Source organism: Pezoporus wallicus, unplaced genomic scaffold (genome assembly GCF_028554395.1).
Source record: "Pezoporus wallicus isolate ANWC-B61680 ecotype Strahan unplaced genomic scaffold, APGP_CSIRO_Pwel_v1 contig_6401, whole genome shotgun sequence".
Classification (NCBI taxonomy): Eukaryota; Metazoa; Chordata; class Aves; order Psittaciformes; family Psittacidae; genus Pezoporus; species Pezoporus wallicus.
The window spans coordinates 3,880,994-3,893,597 of NW_026638608.1; the positions used below are offsets into that span (position 1 = coordinate 3,880,994).

The 12,604-nt window shown below is 43.4% G+C and overlaps 1 protein-coding gene across 1 annotated transcript in view; it reads right to left on the bottom strand.

Annotated features, from left to right (window-relative positions):
• Positions 1-12,604, bottom strand: part of MED13L (mediator complex subunit 13L) — a 185,786-nt gene that overhangs the window by 7,347 nt on the left and 165,835 nt on the right. Inside the window, exons 22-28 of the mRNA XM_057411295.1 lie at positions 11,212-11,431; positions 8,568-8,756; positions 6,369-6,592; positions 5,764-5,906; positions 5,037-5,195; positions 3,821-3,997; positions 1,487-1,641 (exon numbers count right to left, since the gene is read on the bottom strand). Coding sequence (XP_057267278.1) covers positions 1,487-1,641; positions 3,821-3,997; positions 5,037-5,195; positions 5,764-5,906; positions 6,369-6,592; positions 8,568-8,756; positions 11,212-11,431 — 1,267 coding nt within the window. The remainder of the gene's footprint in view (positions 1-1,486; positions 1,642-3,820; positions 3,998-5,036; positions 5,196-5,763; positions 5,907-6,368; positions 6,593-8,567; positions 8,757-11,211; positions 11,432-12,604) is intronic.

Consider the following 12,604-nt stretch of genomic DNA (forward strand, 5'->3'; position numbering starts at 1 on the left):
GGCCTCTAAGCTCTTTGGTCATTAACCTTCCAGTGCTGCTCTTAAAGCCACTTGGATGGAGTTCCACAGAGAGCAAGTTCTGTAAACACATCCCTGAAAGTGGTACAGGATAGAGATGGCTGAATGAACTCCATGAGAGAGAGAAGTTGTAATGAGTGATGAATTGTGATTTGTGGCTGGAGGGTTTAGTAACAGCATCTAGAACATTTAATTTGCCACATACCAGTTTGAAATAACCAAGTGACAGCAACGTGCAATTGTGCAGCCTTTGAAAAGTAGGATGGAGTATCAACATAAGGAAAGGTGGTTGTGTACCGAGATCACAAAACACAGTGTTAGCATTTCTGTGGCTGAGGAATTTTTCCTTCCAGGTGGGGAACTAACCCCATTTAGTGAGTCCTTTTCAGGAAGTGAGAATTCTTCTCTTAAGATCTTCCTTATGTTTAGAAGAATGCAGTGCTGTGTTACAGAGGCTGAATGGAGCACCACAGAGCTCAGCTGTAGGAATACCTCCTGTACGTATCTATTTGGTACTTGCTTTCATAGCAGTTTTACAGTTAAAGCCACCAGTGACAGCCACAAGATCCAGTTATGCATATTATACAGACTTATGTATAACTTATCTGTTATCTGTTTCCTGTATACAAGTCGGCCTGTTTCTTTAATAAAATACTGTATCATTTAGTAAAGAAGCAATATGCTATTGCCTTAAATGTACTATTTCTAGAATAAAGCTTCTCCACAGGGAATTCTGAAGCATCATACTTCTCCACACTTGTGATGGCAACCACTTGAAGAGTACAGCTAAGTCTCTTTCACAATTACATGGATGAGTAAAAGAGTTCCATCAAACATGATCCAAGGTGTGCTAATGCTGATTCAGAAAATACCCTGAATTACCCAAACGAATTTGCATTTTATGTAATCTCTGGTGTTGGAACCAACTTTGGAAAAGCCACTTCAAACAAAACTTACAAGCCCTGTGTGCTCTGGGCTAAGTTTTACTGAGCAAACAACATTTGCATAAGCACCCACAGCACCTGGGGAGTCCCTATGGGCAAGGGTTATTACTACCAGAATTAGGTCCCTTCTGCCCCCCTAGAAACTCCCATGAAGAGAGCTGCCATCTGCCTTTCTCTCAAAGACTTGTCACTTTGTGCCAGGGACATTCCATGTGATTTCCCAGAAGAAAGCTTGGATGAGTCCAGATTTTTACAGGGCCACACAAAGATAAAGCTTCTCTCTCCTCTCTTGCTTTCAATTATCTTTACACTAACAATTAACTTCAGAGATGTAAAGAGCCGAGGCAGAGGCATCTTCAACAGCAGTATTTAACCACCACCTTCAGTGGTAACAGTAATTTCTGCTGCTATCGACCTGGTTATGTTTGAGAATCTACAGGAAAAAAAAGGTTTTGTTGAAGGATTTGGGTCTTTTTTTGCCTTTTATTTCCAGTAGCCTGTGCCCTGAAGTGCTCCAGCCTTACCCTACTGTGCTGGAAGTGAGATCCCACTCCAATGCCAGATGGTGATCCAGGGGAAGGAACAGGGGAGGAATTTGGTGAAGAGTGAAGATTCCCTGTTATTAAAATTCTGATGTCATTGTCCATGTCATCTGGGAATGGGAGGTCAAACATGTCATCTGGAAAGGAAAAGAAAGAGAAATTATTCCCAGTGTGCTGCTGCACTCATTTTTTGCCAAGAGATTTTTTGGGATTTATGAGCACTCCCTTTAATTCATTATCATACTTCTTTAACATTCTGCTGAGGCAGATGGAAGCAGAGACAAGCACCTGACTGTTCAATTCCCTGCAACCACACACATCTGAAAGGAAAAGTTGGCAGACATCTATTAAAATAATGAAGCTGAACAGTGGTCAGAGATGAACACAAATCCTGTCACAGCAGCTTCATCAAATCCGAATGGATCTTCACAACACAAAAAATGACTCTTCTCTGCAGCTGGTCTCAGAAATCCATTCACTACACACTTGAAATCCACCAAACAAAGCGAGGTGTGCTGTTCACAGCATGTGCTGCTCTTCAGACTTTGGCACTTGGCTCCAAGTATCCTGGAGCAATCCCAGCAGCTTCAGGGGCACTGCTCGCAGGATCCATAAGGGCAGCAAGGCCCCTGCTCCCAAGCTGTGGAGTTCCATGATTATTTCAGATACTGCGTCAGGATTTCCTACAATGCAGCTTTTAATGTTTTACTTTAATCTCAGGAATTAAATACAGTTGTATTACCATCATTTGCTGGTTTTATTTGGTTTATGTTAATATGTGGGAGAGATGTAAAGATACAGTGAAAATGTGTTTGCATTCTGTGAGCAGCACATTCCATCTCGCAGGCATCTGCAACACTGGTTACAACACCACGAGTGATTTACACGATGGAAAGCTAACACATTAAAACACAGCGAAAGCTCACAAGCATCACGATATGGTTTATAGGGTTTTTTCCTTATCCAGAGTTTTCAGCAGGCAAAGGCATTTAAGCAGTATAACAACATTTGAAGTACACTTCAGGACACAGAAAGGGACAGTGGGAGCCATCTGAATTAGCTGGACTAATTAGAGCTGCAGCAAAATTTATGCTAAGACACATGGAGCCCTCAATAAGAGCTCTGCATTTCTACATACTGAAATCATTTCTCTTGAAAAAGCATCCCCTCTGCATGAAAAGGGAAAGGCCACATCTGCATTGAACTGATTTCACCTGAAGGCCCAGGGTGGAAATGCGCAGGTGGTTGTTTTTCTGAATCTTCTAAAGAGAAACAATTCACTGCAAGAGCAATGAATTAACTCAAGTTCATTAACTTCTGTCCTACAACCTCAGTAAACAAGACAGAACTAATGTCATGCTCTGCTTAGCCTCCAAAGCATAAATGAGATGGCTAATAGCATAGGAAGCAGTTTAATCATTAAGTAGAAGAGAGTTAAGAAAATTAAATCTAACACCCTTTTGGAAGCACCAGCTCTGGTCCCTGGTGCTCATTAGCATCTGGAGCACTCCAGGGCAGGTTAATGCAGGTTAAATATTTGTCAGCACAGCACTCAGCAGGGCTCTGGGGCCTGCAGAGGACAGCTGCTGCAGTGTGGGGAGGGGTAACTTCCCGGCTGTGAGGCCCGCTGGAATTCCAGCAGGAACACATCAAAGCAGACTCTTTCCTTAAAAATAGTGGGCCTTTCTTCCTCTCTACACTGGAACTTCGCTCTGCACAAAATATTTCTGATGGAAATGTTTGTGGTTGCTCTTGGTTTAAATTATTTTATAGTAATTTTTAAGGACTTATGGGAAAAGAGTTAGGAAAGATATAAAATAGTACCCAGAGTCTTGCTGACACAAACTACAGGGTTGCGCACGCTTGCAAAAGCACAAGCTAACACAGAGTTCTCAGGTTGGTCTGCTCTGCCTGCTTTGGAAGATTCAAACTCTAAACCACAAGCTGCTTACACAACATGCATCAAGTGCACCACTACTGCAAACCTCATGTGACCTGATCCAAGCCACAACAACAAGAAAAAGCATTTTCAAGTCTGTGCCGTTTTGCAGACTGACTGGTCCATATTCCATATTCCTTATGGAATAAATCAGCACAATTCCCTGAAAACAGACCTCAGAAAAAACCTTGTCCTGTAACTGTATAAAGTACAGGGGTGTTCTCTTCAAGTTGAACTGGGTGCTATGGTGTCTATGGGAGAACACTGGTTCGCTCAGGGTTTTTTATTCATGACTGGTGCAACTCTGCTTATGTCCTCAATAGCCCACAGAGCACTGGTGAGTATCTCAGCTCTTACATGAGCCACTGCTTACTTACCATTAGTAGGGCTGAATCCATCCTCATTGGGGTAATTTGCTGGTGCTACCTGGATAGTAGCAGAGGTTGGGAAAACCAGGATGTGTGTGCAGGAGGCGTCCTGTGGGGTGTTCAGCTGAGATGACTGCAGATTCAGCGCGGTGCTCCGGCCAAACACTGAGCCCATAGTGACAGCATCTGCCAGAACAGAAGCAACAGCAGAGACGTTCATTTCCATCACCTTCAAAATAGGTGCTCTGTGTTCAAGTCACATTTCTGTACACCTAATCTGGGCTTGCAAGCTAATACACGTTTGAGGGTTCTTATCTTAAAACGAGTTACTAGAGGAGCTTGAAATCAAGATCACAAGTTGTACAGATGATTTTGAGCTATGTGAATTCCCATACAATGCCTCACCTTTCCTTTCATTCTGCTGCCCTGACCCAATGACTTCCCCGTTAAATGAGCAAATGAAGTTTATTTTGACACGGACGTCTGTGTAATTATGAAATATACCCCACTTCAGTTGACATGAGGATAGCAAAACTTGCCATCTATTTTCTCACATTACAAAATCTCTGCTTTGAAAATTATTCAACCTGATGAGTCATGTTCAAGCTTGCTCAATTCTGCTGCAGGGAGTATTCTTTTATTTCTAAACTTAACCCCCCCCCCCGAGTAGTTGGCAAGGATAAGTCACCACGTACATTTAAAAGCACATGTGTACATAATGCAACAAATAAGTAAAAGGAACCCCAAAATTTGAATATATTTCAACTCAATTCTGTGGACTGCTGCTTATAATAGAACTTTCTAAATACCTTAAATATATCTGGAATAAATACATCTGGAAAAGCAAGCAGATCTGTCCTTACTCCCATCTGCACAGACTCCTGCTCTTTCACATTGTGGACTCTTACAGAGGCTGCAGTTGCTCTTGCCTCATGACTACATCACCACAGTCAGGTGATGGGGACTGATCTCCCCAAAGACGTGACCCCTTCCAGAAGGAGCCCATTGCTTTGACAGGGACAGTACATGCAGTACTCCTTCCCCTAGGAGCTGCACTCCCAGCACAGTTTCTCTTCATGGTACTCTGGGGAATTCTGCCAGCTCAACCTGTTTTCTACCATGTTTAGCCATGGCAGTCCAGGACTTCCTGTTGGACTCGGAAGTCTTCCCAAATTCATGGGCTTCTGTGAAAAGTATGGAAAATAAACAGTTGGATAAAACCTACCCGGCATCACGACAAATGATCCCTGTGGCTCCATAGCGACGAGGCAGGCACTGAGGATGGAAGGGGAATCTGCTGACGAGATGCCGCACATGCGGCACACCTCCTTCAGTTGTTTGCTGATTGTCTGCAGGGAACATTCCCCAAGGAGGATACTCCAGTCTGAAAGGAATAAACATGATGATGGGACCAAATGGTGCAAATAGTTACGTATTAGTAACACTTTGCAGCACAGGGCCCTGCAAGCCGGGTATTCTGTGCCCACTCCATGGGGTTTGTTGGTCTTCCATGAGCTACCCGATTACTCAGCCACATCCTGAAGAGGATGTGTGTCTTTAAGAATGGGTATTTCATTCCACCTGTAGCTAGAGGAGGTACTGACCTGGTGTGAAACAGGGCAATGGGCACGGTTTAGGAATCAGAATCAAATCCCATTTCTGTTTTGTGACAGGATAACTACTGTCCAGATCTCTTCCCTAATGTGACAAAACCCACTTGGAAGTACACTGTGCAAATTCTAGTTAACCTACACAACATCTGCAGGACATGAGGAGAGATGTGAAACCCGGTGTAGAAAGAAGCAAATTGTTTCTGCACTCAGGGTGGGATTATCGCTCTCAGCGTTCTGGTTTTCAAGGCCCACGATCAGGTCTGTGAGTCATTCAGCTTGTGCACTAGGCCCATGTGTCCACTGCAAGCCAGGACAAGGGGCAGTGCTGACACTTCCTACCTTTCAGCTCCCCGTGGCCCAGGCGGCCGAGCCGCCCGATGACAACTCTCCATGGCAGGGATGTCATCTGCACGATCCCAACACACCACTCCCACAGCTTCTGCAGCCCGATCTTCCGTGCAGACAGCTTGCTCCTCCTTGACCTGGAGGTTGAGGAAGACAAAAACCCAAGAGTGAGAACTGAGTCCAGGACAATGTTCAGAGTTCTGTTCTCTAGAATTAGTTCATTGCCTGCCCTCCGCAGGAGTCCTGACAGTCCTGGAGAGTGCCCAACTCACCTTTTACTAACAAGAAGCAGAAACAATACGTGCCTGCTGTCAGTACTATTACTGCAGTGACATGCAAGAGATGTCAATATGCTGAGCAACACACTGGTTGTTCTTGAAGGTAAGAATCGCAGGTAGGATTTGTAAACCAAGTGTAAACCAGTATCTTATTTCCTCTGCAGTTTTTAGTTATGAAAATGCCAACTGAAATGTTACCACTGTAACATTATCATGATTTACATCAGCAGGAAATATGATTAGAAGGGATGTGCTAGAGCCTGAGGAGTGAGGGATGACAACGATAGTCCTAGATGTAATGTAAAAGGTAAAGGGTTTTACCTGTTTGGTAGATCAATATTAACTATGCAGGTTTCCAACAGTTCACCATGGAGGTCAGTGCAGGATGCCAGAAGCCAGCGCTGATCGTGAGACAGACAATAGCCCACAAAGAGCACGTTGTATTTCTGACTGGCCTCTCCAAATGTTTCTCCCAGCTCTGTCTGTTTGTCTTTGATGGGTGCCAGTATGAACGGAGGTGAGTATAGCTGGATTGGGCTGGGCCTCTGTAAGAAAGTCATCAGCAGGTAGATCAGTAACTATTTAATGCATGAAATACACAAACACAGATGTCAGTGAGTACAGGAAATGATAAATCAAGGCATTCACAGTCAAGAGAGGGAGTGGGAAAGGGTTGTTACAGACAATCCACTTCTGTTGGCTAAAACTGATGCACTCCAAACTCCCATGCTGGAGATGGTCACCTGCCTGAGCAATGAGGTCCAGTGCTCAATCACCCCTACAGTAAATAAGTTTTCTTGTGTTTCTTCATTTAAACAGAATTTCTTGTATGTCAGTGTGTGCCCGCTTGCCTCTTGTCCCCCCACTGGATACCCCTGAGCAGAGCCTGACTCCATCATCTTCTCTCCCTCCCAGCAGGTCTTTGTGTACATTCATCAGAGCCCTCCTGGTAGGACACTGCAGCTCTCTCAGCATCTCCTCAGTTGCCAGATGCTCTCATCCCTTCATCATCTTAGTGGCCCTTTGCTGGATTTGCTCTGGTATGTCCATGTTTCTTGTACTGAGGAGCCCAGAACCAGACACAGTACAACCCAGGTGAGGCCTAACCAAAGCTGCGGAGAACATTCACCTTCCTTGCTCTGTCAGCACTCTTCCTACTGCAGCCGCCTGCTGTGGGCTTTCTTTGCTGCAGGGGCACCTTGCTGCCCACACTCATCTGCCCAACAGGACCTTCAGGTCTTCTTCCACAAAGCCCCAACCCCACCTCTGCTTTGTAACTCCCCTCTGAAGAAAAACCATGATGGGCCTGACCAGAGAGACTCAGTAATTTAGAACCAGCCAGGGTATTAATTGTTGAGCCGAAGCTGGGAAGTGCGGGGCAGCCTGAGAGCAACACGTGGGCAATGCAGAAAGTTGAGATCTGGTTAATGATGTATGCTAAGTGCGAGCTGCTTGTGGAAACCATTCCAGAAAGGAGATTAAACATGAAATGCAAAGTGCAAGTTAACCTGCTTAGAGGAGAAGTCGGTTATGGTGTTTTCCTAAGAGACATGGAGGGGGCTCCTGTTTCTGCCCTGGCCACTTCCTGCAAGCATACTCCCCTGGCAGCAGTGCACGAACATTAAGTAAAGGCAGGGAGATGTCTGCAGGCGTCTTGCAAGTTTATTGCTCTTCCCCTTACACCTAAATAGCTTGAAGTATGACTTCAACTTGCTGCAAAATCCGTCCTGCTGAACAGGTACCTTTTTGAGGGAAGGGTGAGGAGAGAACGTGAAGAGGAGATGCCGGAGGTGATACTGCTTTTAGGAATTCCCAGTGAGAGCTTAGGGCTTTACGTGAGTAATGAAATGTGGTGTTAGCTTGGGTTTATGATGGTTCTGAATTGAGGGGCTTAAATCCTAACAAGCATGTCTTTATCTCAAAGTAAGTGTTTAAGTGTTTAGTTAGTCCATTAAATCTAAATAAAACAGTCATCCTTATCTTTCAGATAATGAAAAACATCCATGGAAATTACGATGGATTACTCCTCCTTTGAAATCCCTGCAAACCCACAAACAGGGCTTGAATATTTACTGTTTAAAATAGAGATGGCAGATAAGGATCCCACTGAAAGAGGGGGAATTCTCCAGTACCTCAGGGAATTAATATAATATCTGTAATTAGGTGCAGGAATTGATTTCATATATATGTGTATATAAATAAAGGTTGGACATAAACACTTTCTTGTAGGACTACTGCAGACTGAGATGACACAGTGTCTCAGGATCTGATTCCACATGGATCTTTTACCCTTTTACTTTATGACTCAAAACCAGAAGCTTAAAATGTTTTGAAAGCAAGTAGTCTGCCACTGTTCTCACTATTTTCTATTAAGTATTAGATTAACTTCTCCTCTTATGTTATGTCTTCTACACTTTGAAGAAATAGTCCTAAAAGTATTTTCTCTCCTCTTTCTGCAATACTGGAGAGAAGGGGTTACAGTTTATTAACAAGCTTTCACTTCCTGACTCCAGTACTAACCTCTGGGTTTTTGAGGGTCATCTCGATGCTGGCAGCTGGTCCAAAGCCTGTGAGAGACTTGATGTGAATCTGGGTGGGCAGTGGCCTCCTGCATTGGCAGTACACTGAAAAAGCCAGCGACTTCAAGTGCTGAATGTAGAAAACCTGTTCATCCTTCATTGTCTGCAGCATGTACTGGCAAGGCACAATCTGTACAAGTCGTATAAACAAGAAAACATGACTGAACGTCTTCAAGGAGCTGTTCATTAATATCAAGCCAGACTCACACATTCAATAGTCATTTCAGAACCACAGCACTTTGTATGTGGTGTCTTTGCATTACCGTACCTGTAGCTCCCTAGCAGGGCTACCACCCTCTTGCATGGGCACCCACAACAGCCAGTGACTGTGTTCCTTGATGCAAGCCTTCAGTTCCCACTCTGATGATGTATTTAAGGCTGTAAAATCTCTCAAAACTGAGACTGACCACCCAATATAATGGAAGAATCTCGTTACAGCACAAGAATAACTGCAGAGTACGTAATACATCTGTAGTAGCTGACAAACAGTGGAGCAGACACTCAAATGAGTGTCACTTTCTGTGACACGATCATCACTGAATGACAAACCCCATCACCTCCACAAAGGGAGCAGACTGTTTTACCCAGTCAAGTGTTACTTTGCTGAAGTCCACTTTCTCATTCATCCTTCATTTTAGAAAGGGCACATCATTAATTACATGCATAACGTCATCAAAGTGTACCCCGAGAAGTACCTACCAGTGGCTTTTAAAAGCAATACCAAAAAAAAAAAATTGGGAAATTTTAATTTCTTTTAATCCAAATCCCTGTATTCAAACACCTTCGATTTTTTTAACCTCATTCTTCTGATCCCATCTGCATTTGCAGGCACCTTTGCTCCATCATCTGGGTGGGCTTAACTCTGCACTCAGGAAGGTTGGGTTCCACAGCTTGTGGTCAGAATTAGCGCTTGCTTGCTGGCCCTCTGGCAGCCAGCACCACCCTGTCAGCCTTAGAGGACATGGCAGAGAGTAGAATTAAGGTTCTGTTATGATTTATGGGGTGTTTTGTCTTTTCTCTTAAACAGTGAGATCTTTGGAGCAGAAACGACTAGTACAACATCCTTACGGTGCAGCCAATGCTGCGAGACCCACACAGATCCTTCTGACAAGTATTTCCAGTAGTAATAAAACTGAAGCACCACGAAAGTTTCTCTGATCTGTGGTTCTTGCTTGAACCACTGGAGCTTTGGTCACACACTGTGGTTACTAAACTTGACCACGTGTTTTTCAGGACAAGTTCTTTATCCAAGACTTTCAGAAGCTGGGCTTTCCCTCACTGTTTATGAGTTGGAATAAGTCTGTGAACATTTGGGTTTGATTTGTTTTGGAATAACTGTGTGTACATACTGTGGCTCAGCTGTGAGAACACCGTGCTGGTGACTAGCTCATGTTACCTCTACTTGATGAAAAATGACTATGATTTTGACATAAACTGGCAAAATGCCCCATATTTTGACAAACCAAGGGGAAGTCCCCAGGAAATAAACAGTACTTTGAGTTGGGAAGCATATCAGTTGTCTTGCATAGACTGACATACGGTTTCTACACGCAGTTTGCATGGTCTTGTATTTCAGCTATGGTAACATCAGGGGCTGTTTTGTTTTTTGCATCTTCAGGTCTGAATCAATTGAATTCCTGCAGTGTGTCACAATATGAAGTTGTGAATCTGATTTTCGCTTCATCCCCAAGACTGAAATAGTTTGGTGGGAGGTTCCCCGACCACTTTAGGGAATGATAAGGTCAGGATTACCAGAAATGACAAACACATTCCATGCCAGATTTGAGACACTTGTCACAACTTCCAATTCCTTATTTTTCCTATAAACTGTTTAAGCCAAGTTCAACACACATGAAGACAACATAGAGACATCATTCATGGTGCTGCTTCTTGTGTGTGTTGCACACGTACACACATGGTTCAATCTCTGGCCTCCCCTTTCCCCTCACTTCTTTACTGAGCCACTGTGATGAAGAGGCATGGAAAACAGGCAGTCTGGGCAAGAGGCCAAGCTCTGCTTCTGACTACACAAATCCAATTCTTAAGTAATTCCATAGTAAGTAACTATTATTATATGCCAAGTTACATGGTGAATTATTTTTAAGAAGCAGATAACAATACAATACTTAAATTATACACTAAATGTCTGGTTGCACATTTCTCTTGGATTAAACAGTATAAATCGAGAGCATAGCAAAAGCAAACAACTCAACATGCAAAGTAATCATAGGAGCAACTGGGCGTTTTTGGCAATGGCAACCCAAGTTGCAACTTAAGTAACTAAAAGCCCTCTTAAGGAAGCATCCAGCATATATGATTGCTAGAACCATGGAACAGATTTCATGCAGGATACCATGGCTGCCTTACATTAGTTTCCTCATCAAAACAAAAAAGCAGGTGGTTTTCTAATATATAGACTTGTACTGTCAACAAAATAATCTGTAAACATCACCTGAATTTTATATATTACTTTATATATTTTTATATTATCTTCCATTCTGTATCTTCAGTACAGAGTAGGTATCAAAAGCCTGCTGTGACAGAATGACTTTCCAGTTTGAAGATACAAAGGAAGGTAGAATTACCTGGAGAATGAAAGAATTCCTCATGTTCTCAGGCAAGTTATCCAACATTTCTGTGTAGCATCTCATTAAACTTAACAGCCAGAAGTTGGTTGAGGCAGATTCTTCGTCTGCAGTGTAGGTGAAAGGATCCACCATGTAGATGACAACAGCAGGAGGATAGGCGTTGCTGTCCGCAGACTCCGGCTCGGTGGGAATCCCGATCCTCTCCCTCTCAGTAACGCTGGAGGGACACAGGATGTTAGAGTCAAAGCAAGTTACAACTGCTCGTTACTGTTTGCTGTAAAGGTGTGCAAGGCCAGAGCAGAGGAGGAAAAGGAGGAGAGTGAAGTGATCCTTCTGTTCAGAAGCAAAAGTAAAAACCACGAGACAACAGTGATTGAGGGGAGATGACTTCTACTCCCAGCTGTTCTTAATCCAAAATACCAGTTATTAATTATGCTTTAAAGACACCTACCATAAAGTCTAATGTACTCTCATTTTATACAAGCAGAACAGATTATGTCTGAAGAATATGGGAAAGTTGACTACTATTCCTTTCAATAATGTGCATGGTGGTTTTTGGGGCTGTTTAGGGTTTTCTTTCAGGACAAGTGGAAGGGGGAGAGAAAGGACTGAGAACTGAGAAGTGCCAAGTAACATTCATGGAGACTCAAGTCCCCCTGTTCAGTTACAGTGAAGTTCCATTGGTAATGGAAGGAGCAACTGCACATTTTTGCTTGATAAAATTCTTCGCTATGCCTTAACCATGAGGAGGAGGCTCAACATCTGTAAGTGATCACAAGCAGCTCAGAGTTTCTTTGTCAGAAACCATGCTGCAGGGGCTCAAGTACTGTTCTGCACAGAGCCAGCAAACAGATGTCTGAAGGATAACCCCAACTACAACAGGATGTGGGCTTTTCACTTAAGATACAGGAACTCCCTAACATATATCATGGCTCTTAGTAATATGCATTATTATCAGAGTAATGAAAAACATGTTCACGCAGGAAGTTACTTACATAAGATGTTAAAAAATATTTTCCTAATGTTTATGTTTAATGGACTATTTATAATGAAGTCTTTAAATAAGTTGCGCTGCTGCAGCTTATTTTAAAGGAACAGCAATAAAACCCCATTTCCTGACTTGACAGTGCACCTGCTTGCAAAGCAACACCAGCAATGCAGGCACATGGAAACAAAGCCATGGCTTGCATTTTGTGTCTGTTGCTGGCAGAGGTGTGATGGTGTTGCCCATGTGAGAGGCATTCAGTGCCACAGGAAAGGTCCTGCAGCACCTGACCAGTGAGGCCAAGTGAGCAGATCGGGCACAGAGCCTCAGAGACACTTTGTGTTTTACTTGTGCTGCAAATACCAGGTGGGACATCCCAAGGCACCTCAAACACAATGGCCACAC